Source organism: Eubalaena glacialis, chromosome X, assembly GCF_028564815.1.
Source record: "Eubalaena glacialis isolate mEubGla1 chromosome X, mEubGla1.1.hap2.+ XY, whole genome shotgun sequence".
Classification (NCBI taxonomy): domain Eukaryota; kingdom Metazoa; phylum Chordata; class Mammalia; order Artiodactyla; family Balaenidae; genus Eubalaena; species Eubalaena glacialis.
In genome coordinates, this window is record NC_083736.1 from 118,066,190 (window position 1) to 118,083,032 (window position 16,843).

Genomic DNA, 16,843 nt, shown 5'->3' on the forward strand with positions numbered 1-16,843 from the left:
GTCTGCTTAGGGGGAAAACAACTCTTCCTTTCTTCCTAGGGCCCGCTGTCATTGTTAAAATGTTTTGCTTACTCTGCACTCCCTGGATCCTACAATACCAGAAATCCCTACCTTGCCCTATTTCTTGTTGGGTGGCATGGAGAGATCTCAAAGCTTGTGAGAATATGTGACTGTTAGGCTCAGAGTGTCCTTGCAATGTGTAAGCACAACCATTGTGCCTACCCCATGAGCCGGGCAGTAGGTATGAGTGCGGATGACCAAAACCAGTGGAGGACACAAGTAAGGAAGAAGAGGAGTGAGAGCTGAGGTGAAGAGGCCCGGGCTGGGTGCCAGGAGCCCTGGGTCTTAGTCCTAGCTCAGCCGTTTTCTCACTGCAGGCACAGAGCAGCTAACTTGCAGGTTTGCCTAGTCCCTGACGGCCCCTGAGCAAGTGGACGCCTTGGGCTGTGTTACCCTGGACAAGTCATTTAACCTCTTATCTTGGAGGCTCAGTTTCCTCGTCTGTTCAAGGGTGTGATACTAGCTTTTTCTCTCTGGGTTGTTGGGAAGAACAAATCGAATATTAGAGAGAGTGTTTGGAAAAGGTGAAAGGGCCTCAGAGTGTAAAGGGTCGTTATTGAAAATGCCTGGGCCTTTTCGGTGTCTTTCCTAAGTACAGGGAGATTGGAATTGCTGCCGTGGTAGACTTTTCTTCTTGCCTTAGTTGAATCTTTTTTCTGGTATTAATCTACACGTGAAAATAGATAATTTTTCTTGAGTTGGCCCATATGAGAATTAGTTTCAGTTGTTGGTGTCAATACTATTCACAGTGAAGTTATTTGAACAATGTAGTCATCCAACTTGCAGAAGAGGCATTTTTGTTTTCTGTCCATCTCTCTATTGCTGTTCGGATATAGAGAGTATGGGGCCTGACTTTGCACCTTTTCAAATGACTTTGGGTGTTTATTCGGCTTGTGAATGCAGACTCTGTGGACGTGTTTCAAATGATGGGGTATGGATGTCTATGGGGATTAGCTAGGGCACTGGATTCAGTCCAAAAAGCCTCTGTAGCCCACTGTGGAAGGCAGCGGGCGGCCCCTTCCCCCAGCCTCCACCTGGGCAGCTCGTGTCCGTGTGTCAGTATCAGGGCACAGGGCTCAACATTAAGAGAGCTTTCTTAAGAAGTGAAACTGACCTCAGACCTGACTCTTTCCACCTCTCCACAGTGCCGGAAGCCACCTAGTGACCCCCAGGAACCCACCAAGAAAAGCCCCAGGGGGGCTCCAGATTCAGGAAAAGAGCACAGTGGAGTCAGGGTAAAGCACAAGCACCGGAAGCCAACAAAGCCAGAGTCCCAGTCTCCAGGAAAACGAGCCGATAGCCACGAGGAAGGTAGGCCCCGTGGGTCCTGGCCCTCTTGATGGGCTGCAGAGGGATCCCTATGGCGGGTGGGGGGGGGAGGGGCTCTGAAACTGACCAGGAAAGTGAGACTTCCTCACTGTGGGAGAAAGATATAATTTGAAAAAAGTATTTATTTATTTATTTGTTTGTTTGGCTGTGCCGGGTCTTAGTTGCGGCACACGGGATCTTCGTTGCAGCATGCGGGATCTAGTTCCCTGACCAGGGATTGAACCTGGGCCCCCTGCATTGGAAGCACGGAGTCTTAGCCACTGCACCAGCAGGGAAGTCCCAGGAGGAGGATATAATTGACACCTCTGAAATCTAAGCGGAGGGAGAAGGGAGACGGGAGTCGGGGGCTTACGCTGCTCACCCTGGTTGCTAGAATAAGGCACACTCTGAAGTGGTGCTTTTCAGACAGACAAGAGTCAGTCCTACAGCAGAGTAGCCAACCTATTACCCTGCAGTGGGTCTAGGCTCAGAGAAGAAATGGGTTTAATGAGGATTAAGACCAAATGGGGGTTATTTACACTGTTTTCTCTACCTTTGGTATATTTGGAAGATCCCATTATAAAAGTTAAAAATTAATAGCTAGCTAGCTAGCAGGGTTGGAGGAGTCCTAAACCCTTATTATTTAGGGACACACAGGATGTTTGGGTTGGGGAGGTGTGTATGTAACCCGTATGCTCTGCCACTAATAGTTCCTTGGCGCCCTCAGCAGAGAGAAGCCCGCGTATTCCTGCCCATAGTAGCCAGTGTTCATAGCCTTGCCTGTCTGAAGTGACCTGCCTCTTTCTAGTCTGTTCTTACATAGCAGTTTTCCGCTGTCCGCCGCTCCCTGCTCCCATCTTCCTGCCTTGCTCAATCCTCTACGATTCATGGAGGTTGCCCTTCTCTGGGACCTGCTCCAGCTCAGTTATAACGTTGTGGAGGCGCAGCAGCCTCACAGTCGTCCAGGCAACCGGGCCTTCCACTTTGTGGCGTGCTGGCGAATCGATGCCGTGCACTGCCTTTTTTGGTGTCAGCAAAAATGACCCAACTCCCAGTTTTCAAAAACCACCGGGAAAAGCTCCTTCTCTAAAAGAGATACGTAGGTGATAGCAGCATAAGGGGAATTAATAAATGTAATGCAGGGAGAACACAAACCCTCCCTTGAGTTTTCCATTTGAGCCTCTTGGGTTGGGAGGGTGGGGGAGGCTTTCCTGTCCTGAGACTCTGATTGTGATATTCCTGCCTTCTGCCCTGAAACCACACACCACTCCAGGTTCCTTGGAGAAGAAGGCAAAGAGCAGTTTCCGTGACTTCATCCCCGTGGTCCTGAGCACCCGGACGCGCAGTCAGTCTGGTGAGTGACTCTGAGGCTGAGGCCCATCTTGGCACTTCTCTGCAGAGAGGTAGAAGTCTGGTCGAGCGATTTTGCCATTGGCCCAGGTGGAGAGTTGGGAATTTGATTCACCGTGCCAAGATGCCCAGCTCCTTGCAGAGACGAGAGAGCCCAGGGTAGGAGCTGGGTCTTTGCCCACGATTTTAGGATGATTTACTTAGCTTTTCATAACAGAGATTTGACATCTCTTGTTGGCAGCCAGTGGTGGAAAGAGGAAAGGCCTGTGCCACTCAGGAAAACTGGTTCTACTCCAGGCTTTGGCATCTCGTGATTTTTGGGGCCAGTCTCTGGCACAGACATTTAACCTTTGGGCCTCTGTCCTCTTGCACTGTGTGCCAGGCATCATCCAAATTGGAAATGGTCACTGAGTCGTCCGGGCCAGCAGAATCACCTCTGGTCCCCTGAACTTGTATTGGTCAACCCCCAGTGTCTAGAAAAGGATAGCCCTTTATAGCTACTACTGTTGTCTGCTAGCCTCCAAGTTGGTACTTAGTGCTAGAAATGGTTGCCCCAGTTCACCCAGATTTCCATGCAAAGTGGATGGAATGGGGAAGCAGGGCACAGTGTAAACTCAGTTATCTGACATTCTATTAATGGGCACCTCAGCACATGGAGAGCGCGGTGGTAATTGGGGCTCGTAATGACAGCCTGGAGGCCTCGAAAAATCCTGAAGTGTCCTCTGAATCATCAAAGAACGATTACATTACAGCCGTTCCCATTTTAGTGTTAAACACATTGTAGTGTATTTGATTCTTTGGAAATTGGTGATCCCTGTGTGATCTCTATGGTGATTCGTGTTAACCAGAATATTAGATTAACTAGAACACTTCGTTCCCTGCCTAGTCTGTATAATGGAAAGTTTGCTGGATATTTGCTGTCTTTAAGGGGTCTGACTGACTTGAAGCTTTGGTCAAGAGCCACTGCCACTCTGTTGGCCTCGAACCTTTTCTTTGTTTTTTTGGCTGCACCGCGCGGCTTGTGGAATCTTAGTTCCCCAACCAGGGGTCGAACCTGGGCCCTTGGCGGTGAAAGCGCGGAGTCCTAACCGCTGGACCACCAGGGAATTCCCTCGAACCATTTCTTTCTTCTGCTGACCTCAGTTGGGTTTGGGGATTGTCGAGTTAATAGCCGGGCCTCGAGAGAAAGATGGTGGTATCTCAGAGCTGCTTCTGAGAAAGATGTCAGATCTCCTGGATCACTAAACCGGGCCAATTTAGGACTGTGCTTGTTGTTAGCAGAATTGAAGGCAGGCGTGGGGAGGAAAATGGCCTCTTGGCCGGGTGGCAGAGGAGGGTAGTAAAGGTCCCATCATCCTGGGGTGGTGGGGAGAGGAGGGGGAAGTGCCTGCCCAACGGTGAGGAACAGCTGCAGCGGGGCGGGGGGTGGAGCTGGGGAGAAAGCTCCACCCCTGGACTCTTGGCTGCTCAATAGGAGGTGGGGTCAAGGAAGGGAAGAGGGCCTGGCTGAGGAGCATTTGGGCGGGACTAACGCAGGCTATGTCACAGGAAAGGGGCTCCTTCTTGCTTCACTTTTCCTGAGACTCTTTGGTGACAACTCTGCTTGCCCAGGGTGGCTCTGTCAGCAAGATTGGGGGGGTCACATAGTGAGCATGGGCGGGGGCGCCATGTCAGTCTGCCCTCCCTCACCCTCTACTAAACCCTGTGGCCCTTTCCTGCCCCTCAGACAAGTCTCAGCACCTTATAAGCACTAAGTAAGAGTTTGTGGAATGAATGAAAGTGGCAGGGCAGCGTGGATGAGGAAGGGTGTGTGGTTTGGATACTTGATAGCTGTGTAACATATTGGACTCTGTAAAGCGCTTAAGGGTGAATTATCTCATTTGAGCCTCAGAACAGTCCTGTGAGGTCAGTAAGGCAGAGAACAGTATTCTCATTTTATAGACGAGGAGACAGAAGTGAAGGAACTTTCTGAGAGCATACAGCCAATAACTGGCAGAGCCTGAACTCGAACCCACCTTCAAACTCCTAATCCAGGGCACTTGCTTCGACACCATACTCTTGGTCCTTTGAAGAGGTACCTGACCGTCCTCTGTACATCCCGTCCACAGGAAGCATCTGTAGCTCCTTTGCTGGCATGGCAGACAGTGACATGGGAAGCCAGGAAGTCTTCCCCACCGAGGAGGAAGAGGAGGTGACCCCCACCCCGGCCAAGCGTCGAAAGGTGAGAAAGACCCAACGGGACACCCAGTATCGCAGCCACCATGCCCAGGACAAGACCCTGCTGAGCCAGGGCCGCAGGCACCTGTGGCGAGCCCGAGAGATGCCCTGGAGGACAGAGGCTGCCCGGCAAATGTGGGACACCAACGAGGAGGAGGAGGAAGATGAGGAGGAGGGCCTGGTGAAGAGGAAGAAACGGAGACGGCAGAAGAGCCGAAAATATCAGACTGGGGAGTACCTGACTGAACAAGAAGAAGAGCAGCGGCGGAAAGGGAGAGCAGGTAAGGCCGGCCAGGGGCTGCTGCCCCAGGGAGCTGCTGTCCCCCGTCCCCAAACCACAGTGACTCTGGCTTCTGGGGACCCTCGGGCATCTTGGGTGTTCCCACCTCTGCCTCCTCTACGCCAGCCAAAGGCCTCTGCACCCAGAGAAACATGGTGCTATGAGCTCCAGCTGCCAGAGGGGGTCACTCAACTCCAGTCCCGAGGTCTTGGCTTGGGGTTGAGATTGAATGACTTTGGACTGACCTACAGGTGAGCTGAGGACATGCGGCCCCGAGCTCTCCAATTTTTTATAAAAGTCTGAACCTGTGGGCAAGGCCACAGTGACGTCCTTGGTGTGGGACAACTCAATACCAGGGAGTTCTCTGGTTGGCTTGAGGGAGTTGGGTCTTTTGGGAGGTTGGGTTTTCTCTCCTAGAATCCTGGCTTCAAGAAGAAAGAGGGTATTGGCTGCCTTTCCTGGGATGCCTCCAGCCCCTAAACTAAAAAGAAGCACAATGGTTTCCTCAACCCAACAGAAGAACTTCAAGTAGAAGCGGGCACAACTTTGCTTTCTTGGTTAAAGCCACAAAGGTTATTAAGAGGCAGAGTGAAGCTTTCAGATGACATCATTTTTGTTGGACCTGCAGGCATCATTTTTGTTGGAAAAGCAGGCAGCCCAAGGAGAGAACACCAGGCTTTGTTTGGCCACGTTAGACGCTATAATATGTAATCATGGAGGCACAGACTGTCACCAAGGCTAATATCAGTTTGTTCTGCTAAGTGCTCTTCGGGCCCATTCCTATAGTGGATTTCTAGATGAGCAAAAAGCACATCTCTGGGTTCAATGAGAACACCTCTGTCTCTCACTCTCTTCCTCTGACCTCTGCCCTTGAAACAACAATTGATTGGCTCCTATAATGTATTCATCCTGAGCTGCCGGTAAATATCTGCAGTCTCCATATTAGTGAAAACTGAATAACCACATCTGAGTGGGTAGTAGATTCTGGGTTTGCTATAATGCAAAGAAGGCTAAACCTCATTTCCAGCTCTGTTTAAGTAGAGATATATACAATACCTATTCCTACACTTAAGAGAGTGATTGAGCCAATTTTCATCAACCGTGTGAGAGAGTGGGGATGATTTTCCCAGTTTTCTGCCATAGCCATATGGATTGGTCAGGAATGAGTTGTCAAGCAGTTGGCCTCAGCCACTTGTGTTAGGATGAAGAGGAGCTTTTGTATCACCCAGTCTTCTCTAATGAGATCTGGTTTCCTAGAAGCTTGGAAGCTTCTTATGGAACTTATCGGCTTTTGGAACCAGAAGGACCTTCGAGATTACCTGGCCCAGTTTTCCACCCAATGCGGAGATCTCCACAGCACTCTTGACAGGTAGCCTCAACTTAACCACCTCCAGGAGCATGGGAACGCCACTCAGCAAGGCATCCTGCTTGTTGTGGAGGCAGCTCCAGCTGTTGGAAAGTAGATCATTCTCCCTCCATGTGTATGTCTACGGGTCTTGAGTTGAGTTTGTTGGCTTTGGCCTGTGGTCTGGTCACCTTCCTCTAGATCTGATGGTGACTCTTCATGAAGGAATTGCCTGGCAAACATCTCTTTTCTCCGAAAGCTCTGATCCCTCCTATTGCTACCCTCTTTCAGGTTGACATCAGAGAGTCAGGCAGAGACCAAACTAGACAGGTCACTTTACTCCTGTCTGGGCCTCATGATCTTTCCTTTCGTCCTTGGCTTGGGTCTCTCTCTTCTTGATTTGCAGAAGGGGATAGGAAGAGCCATTGACACTCATACACCTGCTACCTTCACTCTCTGTTCCTTTCTGTGCTACTGTGAGGCTGCTCCACTACAGTTGAATAAACTCCACAGCCTGCCCTGCCCTGAGTACACAGGGAAGGGGCTGCTGCTTTTTCTGTGGCATTGAATGCTGTAATATGGCTTCCCTGTGTTTCCTGAGGTCCTCACAAGGCATGGTACTGTTCCTTCCTCTTTTGCCTCAGCCCAAACTTGTTGCATCAAAAGGCCTGGTTGAGAACGTGCTGGCTGGAAGTGCCATTAGAAGCCATCCAGCACAGCAGTTCTTAGACAGATGTGGGGACCCACTAGTGGGTTGGAGCTAGTTGGGAGGAAGGGGTGGTATGGCAGCTGGCCTTCTAAGAGCTGTGCATAACCTGCAGACAATTCCTCATGCTGTAATGATGGTTCCTACATCCGGATCTGCCCTTGGTGATTTCACACGTAAGAGCGCGTGCAAAGGTCAGGGGAGGCGAGTTGAGAACTCTTGGATCTTGCTCAACCCCCTCGTTTCACAACCTGGAGAAACTGAGGCTGCAGTCACTCACTTCACAGACATACTGATCTTTTGCCGTGTACTGGGCATGGTGGCCAGTCCTGTGGGGGAGATAAAGAACACATGGGCATGGCCCTACCTAAAGAGCTTACACTTAAGTAATACGATAATGATACCTTATTCTTTATAACACTTTATAAAGGGGTGATGTGGGTTATATGCTCCCATTTTACAGACATGGAAACTGAGGCTCAGGGAGATTATGACCTGCCCTCAGCAGTCACACAGCTAGTGGCCAAGTCATGTAACACTAATGCTAAGAGATAAGGATAAATTCAATCTGTCCCCCTACCTCTGGAGTTTAGGACTGACCCTGTGGGATGAGGCTCTTGGTAATGGAGTTCCCAGCAGGCCTTTTTGAAACTGGAATGTGCTCTGTTCAGTGAGCTATGGCTAGAATTAGAGATGTTGCCCAGTGTGTCCCAGTGACTTGATTTCCAGCCACGGAGGGCAGCAGGTTTCTGTGATTGCCCACCAGTTAAGTCGGCCCATGGCAGCTTCTGGTTTCAGGGAGTTTCTGTGGCTTTGATCTTTGTGTGCTTGGAGAGAGACCAACAGGGCAGTCAGGCGGGTAGAGCTGAGGCTATGAAGGAAGCCTTCTACCATTTACTCCCCACCCCAGTATACTTCATATTTCACTTCAGCAGAGCTGCTAAATTTGTTTTCATAATAGAGTGGAAAACAAGACAAAGTGGGGAAAAGCTGAAAAGAAAGTTCTGATTTGCTCTGGGCTATGGGGAAATCCTTTTAAAATTGCCCTCATCTTGGGGACAGCCAGATGGGCCACCCCCTGCTAGCAGGGCTGGGAATTGTCTCCTGCGTGTAGAAGAGGGACTTTGATGCGGAAGCACAGTGTCCATTCGAGAAGCATTTAGTGGAATAGTCAGCACCGTGCCAGATATGGGTAGCGAATAGTTACACAACTTTGTACTGAGGTTCTAATCCCCAAAGTCCTCTGATTCAGCTTAGAGGAAGGCGTTGCTTTTCTGTGTTCCATTTCCCTGACATCCATTCTTTCCTGTTTCTTGCCTTCAGATTTAAAGGCCCGTAAGCAGAAGACTTCCTCCCAAAGTTCGGAGCACCACCTCAGGAACAGGAACCTTCTCTTGCCCAACAAAGCCCAGGGGATTTCAGATTCACCAAATGGTTTCCTCCCAAATAACCTAGAGGAGCCAGCCTGCCTTGAAAATTCAGAAAAGCCATCAGGAAAACGAAAGTGCAAGACCAAGCACATGACGACGGTCTCAGAAGAGGCAAAGGTACATTACCAGCCAGGGGAGCTGTAGAGGAGGGGCACTGTGGCGGCCGGGGCTGGGCTAGGTTGGCACATTTTCCAGGCAGGTTCCTCAGTCAACAGTCTTCTGAGTGAGTGAGTACACGGGGTGGGGTGGGGGGGAGATCAAATTAACCCATATTTATTAAAATATTTTAAACTAGTTCTAGAAGGGTTGGGGTGTGGATTTGAAGAATGGGAACTAAAGTTAGAGCTAACAAGAAGCATCTGCAAACTATGGGGTTTGGCCCATGATGGCTTTTCCTTGACAATCCTTGAATTTCCTCTGAGTTAGGGAAGAGCTAAAGAATATGGCAGGATGTTACCCTGAATAGCTTGTTAACATCCAATCAAGAAGCTTTTGTATGGGCTTAACTCACTGGAAACCAATCAGGGAGCTTTCTGAGTCAATCAAGGTAGAAAACAACTTACAGAAGCAAGGATGTTGATGTCCAGGCCAAGGTTGCCTAAGGGTGGGGCTGAAGGAATTCTTCCACTTGGGCCGGTCATAGCTGTACTTCCCCAACCCCACTCCTCAGTTCCTTTGCTTCTCATGGAAGCAGAGGAGCAGGTAAGTGGGCACTCACCAATCAATAGCCAGGCAAGCGTTCTAGAACCCCTGTTCAAAATTGACATCTCTTTTGGGTCTGATGTTCATGGCACTGGTGTTGAGTTCCGCATTGCACAATTCAAAAAAAATTACACCGTCCTTATCCTGGGTGAGCTGTACATTTGAGAGAAGTGAGGTTCAGGTTCAAATGTTTACCTGTAATATGTGTTTGTCTTGACAACCAAAAAAAAGGTCATATTGGGCTTGTTTTGGTGGTTGTGATCCTTACGGTTCTTTCCAGCTCCAGAGCAGGGATCCCTGTGTGGCACTGGCAAAAGGTAGGAGACCCAAGTGCTTGAGTCCCCCCTCCTTTCCCCTTCCTCGTTCTGGAATCTGGTTCCAGCTCAAACAAAGTACTCAAGCCTATTTCTTCATCTTTAAAAATGGAGATGATACTTCATGTCCTTTCCATCTCAAGAGGGTGCTTGGGGGAAGAAAGGAGGCAACGGATGTGAAGGGCTTTGAGAACAGTAAAGTGCTCTCTCTGAGGCTGGTGTACATCCTCGAGCTTCAGGCCGAGGTAAGAATGAGGAGACAGAGGCTCGGAGAGGCAAGGTAGCAGTGCCAGTTCCCTGCGACCCCCAGAGGGGGCCTAGGCAGGAGAGGGGAAGTCTGGTCTGTGCCGGGTGCTCTGCTTGCGTGATCGCTCTTAATTCCCACAGTAGCTGTCCTCATTCTATGGTGAGGAAACTGAGGCTTGGGGAGGTTAGTGGACTTGTTCGAGGTTACTCGGTGACCCGAGTGAGAGACTTGGGGTGTGAGGCCGGCCTGGCTGCCCCTGGCGCACGCCCCCCACTCTTTGCCTATGTCTCCACCCTGTGAATGGGTGGCTTCTGTCTATCCGGGAGACACTGGGGGAGGGGGCAGCTGGGCAGGGAGACACTGCAACCCTGCGCAGCTCTGGCGAAAGGTGGGCGTCCCCCTCCCCTGCTCTTCCCCACACACTCAGATGGCCCCGTCCCACACAAAGGTGACCAGCTTCTGTCTGGTTGTTCTGCCTGGCGGTGTGTCCACTGACTTGTTCTCCCAGAGAGGTTTTCTCCCTTCACAGGGCCTCCCTTTCTCCCTCCCGCCTTTCTTTCTCTCCTAGTCACCACCACCTGCTCCAGTTGCCCCCATGGCACGGTGCTTTGTAGTGGGAAGCAAGGTGGTGGGAGGGCGGGGGACGCACGTGCAACACTAAGGCTGGGGCATCGGCCAAAGGCTTCTTCCCACAGGGGTTCCGAGCCAGGGAGGAAGGGGGGAGGGGGAGGTGGTCCCCATTTGCTCTTGCTCCTCCCTCAGGCAGCCTCCCTTGTCTCTGGCAGCTCTGGCCCCGAGAAAGAGAGTCACCCTTTGGCTCCTGGCTTGGCTTAGCAAAAACCTGGGTACTTTACCCAGCGTCCTCCAGTATCACCATAATACACCTCTATCCTCCCGGCAATAAAGCAGCATTCTACACTCATAGCCGGTGCCTTCCTGCTAGCTATCGTACCTCTCTGCCCTTTTGGGATGTGGACATATAGCAGCTCTTGTCTTGGGATTTACCAGAGGAAACAAATGCCCTGGGACCTTGTCTTTTCCCTGCTGCCATTCCTTTCCTGGCTTCGTGTCTTTCTAGGCAACTCTTCTGGCTGCCCAGGGCTCTACATATAGCTGCCTTGGATCAAGTCAACAAATGCTTGTTGCAGTGATGTGCCCAACCCCGAGTTCAGTGTTGTAAGGAACAAAAGAGAAGATGACAATGTGAACCCTGACCCCGGGGAGCTTCAAACGTAGCAGGAGAGGCCAGACTTGTCCGTGAAACAACGGGAGGAAATTGACAGTCAGACATAAGGCATTGGATTATGTGATTCAGACTAGGTGTTCTGGGTGTTGCAGAGAAAGAGGGCAGTGGGGACCAGAGTGTTGTAGAATGTTGTAGAAGACACAGGATTTAAGTGAGACCTTGATGCTCTAAGGGACTTGGGTAAGTGGGATGTATTAGTTATCTATTGCAGTGCAACAAACTACCCTAAGATTTAGCAGCTTAACCCAACAATAAACATGTATTATCTCGTACACTTTCTGGGGGTCGGGAATTCAGGAGCAGCTTCGCTGTGTCTGGCTTGGGGTCTCCCGTGCGTAAAGTTGCAGTCATGGTGTCAGTCAGGGCTCCATTCATCAGAAGGCTTGACTGGGGCTGGAGGATCTGCTTCTAGAGTGGCTCCCTCACATGGTGGCAAGTTGATGCTTGTTGTTGGCAAGAGGCCTCCTTTACTTGCCCCGTGGGCCTCTCTAAAGGGATGCTTGAGTGTCCTCATGACCTGGCAGCAGGCTTCCTCCAGAACGAGTGATCCAAAAGAGAGCAAAGCAGAAGCAACATTGTCTTTTAGGACCTAGCCTTGGAAGTCACACACCGTCATCTCTGCCTTCTCCTGTTGGCTACACAGATCAGTCCTCTCCAGTGCAGAAGGGGGCTACACAAGAGCATGAATATCAGGAGGTGGGGATCATCAGGGGCCATCTTAAAGTCTGATGAGGGCACATTCTTGTCCTCAGGCCCCCCAGTGATTCATACCCTTCCACATGCAAGTCATACCCTCCTCTCCCAAGGCCCCCCCCCAAAGTCTTGTCCACTTACGGTATCAACTCCAGGTTTCGACTCTCATCATCTAACTTACGTCCAGGTGCAGATGAGACGCCTTGGGTCTGGTTCCTCGAGTACAGCTCCTCGAGCACAGTTCCTCCCCATCTGAAGTCCCCTCCCTTCATCTGAAAGAGACAAGTTACCTGCCCCTATAGACTCACTAAACCGTGCTGGGCCAGGCATGGGAACTTGCTCTAGACATTCCAGTTCAAGATGGGAGGATAAAGGAGACATGCAGGGGTCATTTCATGAGGAAAGGACACTAACGTTTTGTGAGCACCCACCTTGTGCATTGTTCTGGAGCTGCTCTAGTTCATTATCTCAAAGACCCCGCTAGGGAAAAAGCGAGGCTCCAAGAGGTTGGGTCTTGCCCCAGGTCTTACAGCTAGTGGCTGGCAGAGGCAGGATTCAAAACCCGGTCTGTCTGCTTCGTGAGCTTGATCGCTTTCCACCAGCCCAGGTGGGCATGAGTGTGATCGGGGACACAGTGTGGTGAGAGGTGGGAAAAGCCTGGTGAGGGTTGGATGTGGGGGGAAGGTTTTTGCAACAAGAGTGAAGGCTTCCACAGCCGTGCCTCTTTAGTCAAAGCTAGCTGTCTCCACTTCTTTTTACTCTGAGAGTTTGCTCCCGCTTATTTATCGAGATGACTTGTAAAAACCACAATAAACGGGGACCGAGGCAGGTAAAGAAGGCATGCAGAGTGCTTGAGAGAGGCTGGGATGTCTCCTCAACCTGTGCTTTCCAATCCCGTCGTTATTCCTTGGTTTCTGGGGTTGAGGACTTGAGCCCCTTAGCGTCTGCTCACCAGGTAGAAATGAGCGGGGACCTGTGCTGATCTAGGACTGCGTCTCTGCTTTCCAGGGCAAAGGGCGTTGGAGCCAGCAGAAGACACGCTCTCCCAAATCTCCCACCCCAGCGAGACCCACAGAACCATGCACGCCCTCGAAGTCCCGAAGTGCTGGCCCAGAGGAGGCCTCCGAGTCACCTGCAGCCCGGCAGATCCCCCCAGAGGCTCGTCGGCTCATAGTGAACAAAAATGCTGGCGAGACCCTCCTGCAGCGGGCGGCCCGTCTTGGCTATAAGGTAAGGAGCCCCCCCAGCCACAGGATGCCATTGCCCGAGCATCTGTGGAGAAGCTTCTCACCACTGGCTCTTCTGTGGCCTGGGCAGGGCTTGGTTTGGGGCTTGAGCCCAGGCTGGCCTCCTCCTACTGCGCAGACGGCCTCTGGGGCCGCCTTGACCCTGGCGTGGTGTGTGGGAATGCAAACCCTTTTGAAAGGCAATTTAGGATGAACAGAATTGAAATGGTAACACAATATCATCCAGTACATTCCTAGGCCAGAAATGGGATTTGGGGGTTTTTATGTCATCTTGAATTTCCCTGTGCCGTGGCTCCCCCACTCATGGACGGGGGTGATCATCGCTCACTCTTTACATCCCTCTCCAGCTTCCCCTCGTTTCGGCTTCTGGTAGTGGGGGGGTCAGGAGTACATTGGAGGGGCAGAGATGAGCTCACCCGACCTTATGCTACTTCCCTATGGATCGAAAAGAAATTAGGAAAGGAAGCTGGTGTTTATTTTGGCGTGTTGAGTTCTCATTACGTCGTGTCCTTTCATCTTCACTGTAAGCCTATGGCAGTAGGTTTTATTAACCCCATTTTATAGGTGAGAAAATCAGGGGTTAGCAATGTTAAGTGATACATCCACAGTCACTCAGCTACTACGTACATGTGAGTCTGAATTCACACCAAAGTCTTTTTGATTCCCAAATGCCAGGGTAGGGGCAGAAGCCTGACTCATTTGCCATCATTCAGTTACCTTGTTGGACATTTTTGTTGACATGAGCTCCTTGACCATGCGCCTTTGCCCGCCACACCACTTATTTCCCCAGGATTTGCTCTGAAGGGTGGAGCTGCTGGGCTTTAGAGTAGGCCCTCTTTTTTTTTTAAGGCTTCCGACACCCATAACTGACTCATTTAAAGACAGCTGCACTCCCAGCCAGCCTGGTTGGCACGGGAGAGCCGCTTTGACAGTGTCTTACTGGCAAGCCACGTATCTGTCTCGAGCACCTCGTGTGGGGGCCTGGGTAGCTGCCAAGGGAGATCGAAAGAAAAAATGATGACCAACGCTTGCCCTTTAAGTGAACTTCTTTTACCTGGGGCCAAAGCAGCCAACAGGAAACCACAGGCCAACCAATCAGGACAGGGCAAGAGCAGGTTGGACAGCCTGTCATGGGAGGGAGGGAGGGAGGGAGGAGTAGTCTGAGGCCTGGAGGAAGAGGCAACATCTGCACTGATGAGGAGGGTAGGGGGCCTTGTGGTCCCCTGGGTAGAGGCAGTGGGCACACACAGGCTCGCGCGCTCGCTAGCTCTAGCCAGCCAGCCAGTGAGCTAGCTGTCAGTCAGGACGGCTGAGTCCCATCTCACCAGGGCCTGGGGGAGTTGATGAGAGGCCCCTGGTAGCTGCTGTCAGCCTCTTTCCCTCAGAAGAGGGGCTGCCTCTCCCCTCCCCGTCAGCATATTCAGCAGCTTCATCCTAGACTAGCTAGGCTGCTTCTCGGCCTGGAGTCCCGCTTCTGGTCCTGTCGTCTCAGCCCAGGGAAGCTAATCATTAGTATGGATGAGTGACCATACTGGCTTATCCTTGGAACAGTCTTGATTTGAGGGGAGGGCTGGAATTGACTGCCCAGGGATAAACATCCAGCGATAGTACTTAAAACAATTAAAACCAGCATCCAGGGATAGTACTTAAACCAATTCTTTCTTCCTTGTTCTCGAATTACTGCCAGGGGCTGTGCTTGCCAGCACATGTCTCATTTCTCTGGTCTGGGGCTGTCTCGAAAAGCCCCAGACTACAGAAAGGGTGCTCAGACGCTTGAGGCCTGAGGGTTTAAGCTCTGGGTGGGCAGGTGAGCCTCTCTGAGGGCCTCACGCCAGCAAACCACACCCAGATGAGTATTCTCGGTCACTAGAATTGCCTCCCCACGGCTGAGGACACGGCCCAAAGTTGAGCCCCTGGCGATGGCACCTCAGGACTGATTTTGTTGGCAAAAGATTTTGAGATTTGCCTGTCAGTCTCTGGACTAAAGAGCAGGTTCTGAGACTCTGGACATTTGGAGAGCTTCACACCTAACTCGGGTGATTTCCGGAGTTCGGCCTCTGTTTGCTCACGGCGCTCTCCCTGTTCCCACAGGACGTTGTTCTCTACTGCCTCCAGAAAGACAGTGAAGATGTGAATCACCGTGACAACGCTGGCTACACGGCCCTGCACGAGGCCTGCTCCCGGGGCTGGACTGACATCCTGAACATCCTGCTGGAGCACGGTGCCAACGTAAACTGCAGCGCGCAGGACGGCACGAGGCAAGAAGGCTGCTCCCCTTACCCCCCGCTCAGCCCCTCCCTCAAGAGAACCTGCCCCGGTTTGGACCGGTTTAGGGCAAGGCTGGATGAGTTCCTGCTGGCCAGTGCACATTGCTCACTGAGGGGAGGCTGGTGTTGTCTAGGGATCATCCTGTGCACCTGTCTCAGGCAGAATCTCAGGCTTTAGGAATTGGGAGGTTGACCTTAGGGTAACATCCCAGATATGATTCTTGAATTGATGTCTATATACTTAAGAAAAAAAAAAAAAGACACCTGCCATTGTCTTAAAGAAATTGCACCCGTTCTCCTGTGCTCTATTCGAGGGCCTACTTCCTGGGTGAAACTGACACAAGTTGCATACCGAGTTGGGAGACTTGGGTCAAAGGATGTAGGCTCTGCTTGGCCACCGGCCTGGTGTGTGGAGCAGCTCTGCTCATCCCTGCTCTGGGGCAGTCATCTGGGTTTTTCCGTTCCTATCCCCCAGCATCTGCTCTAAGTTTATCCTCAGTCAGGGGCCGGTTCTCTCCTGAGCTCCAGAGCTAACAGCGGAGCTCCATTGTGCCACAGGGACTGTCCCGTCATGGTGGGGGAAAGATAAGAGAGAGAAATGGGAGGGAGGAGAAAGGTAGGGCTAGAGGGCAGTGCAGGCCAGCAAGTGGTTCCCCTGCCCTAAGTCTTACCCACGTTACACTGGGGTCATCTCGGTTTGCTTTCCCTGATGAGGTGGCGTGAGGCCTAGACACCCAGCTTCCCACTTGGGCCCTGCTGTTCTCACCCTGTATCACCTCGCAGGCCAGTTCACGATGCGGTGGTCAACGACAACCTGGAAACCATCTGGCTCTTGCTGTCCTACGGGGCTGACCCCACGCTGGCCACCTACTCGGGACAGACGGCCATGAAGCTGGCCAGCAGCGACACCATGAAGCGCTTTCTGAGCGGTGAGTACGGCCCAGACTCAAAACCTCATTCCTAGGTCTGGCCTCTGATCCCTGAGCTCCCGAGATGCCCTTCATCTCCCTCCGTCTCAAGCACCTCCCATGAGGGGCGTCAGCCCTCTGCACGGGCTTTCCTTCTGGCGGCTCAGAAATCTCTGTGAACTTTAAAAAGTCAGAAGGTCGCTTCCTCTTGTCCCTGTGCTTTGAGTGTCCACATCACACGCATCCTCTTCAGGGCCCTGGTAGCCCGCGGGGACCCATTTCCCCGCTCGGTATGTGGGGAGGCCTCCCTGTGGGACAGCAGCCCCACTAGTAGATTTAGTTGGGGGCAAAATGTGTGGACTTGTGCTTTGAATGGTATGTCGGTTGCAAAGAAGTGACACTTAACATTTTGCTTTTGTTTTTGCACTTTGTACTTTCTCCCTGTTGGTGATCAAAGTCCAACCCTTGGGACCCCTCCGATGCTTTCTTCCTCACACTCTGTGGCGACTGTGATGTTCCCTCT

The 16,843-nt window shown here is 51.6% G+C and overlaps 1 protein-coding gene across 6 annotated transcripts in view; it reads left to right on the forward strand.

Annotated features, from left to right (window-relative positions):
- Positions 1 to 16,843, forward strand: part of BCORL1 (BCL6 corepressor like 1) — a 59,908-nt gene that overhangs the window by 31,287 nt on the left and 11,778 nt on the right. For 5 of the 6 annotated variants that reach the window (XM_061178841.1, XM_061178842.1, XM_061178845.1 and 2 more), the window contains 7 exons: positions 1,206 to 1,371; positions 2,642 to 2,722; positions 4,827 to 5,216; positions 8,590 to 8,813; positions 12,907 to 13,128; positions 15,237 to 15,403; positions 16,196 to 16,341. In XM_061178841.1, coding sequence (XP_061034824.1) covers positions 1,206 to 1,371; positions 2,642 to 2,722; positions 4,827 to 5,216; positions 8,590 to 8,813; positions 12,907 to 13,128; positions 15,237 to 15,403; positions 16,196 to 16,341 — 1,396 coding nt within the window. The remainder of the gene's footprint in view (positions 1 to 1,205; positions 1,372 to 2,641; positions 2,723 to 4,826; positions 5,217 to 8,589; positions 8,814 to 12,906; positions 13,129 to 15,236; positions 15,404 to 16,195; positions 16,342 to 16,843) is intronic. The other variant, XM_061178844.1, reaches the window with a different exon arrangement.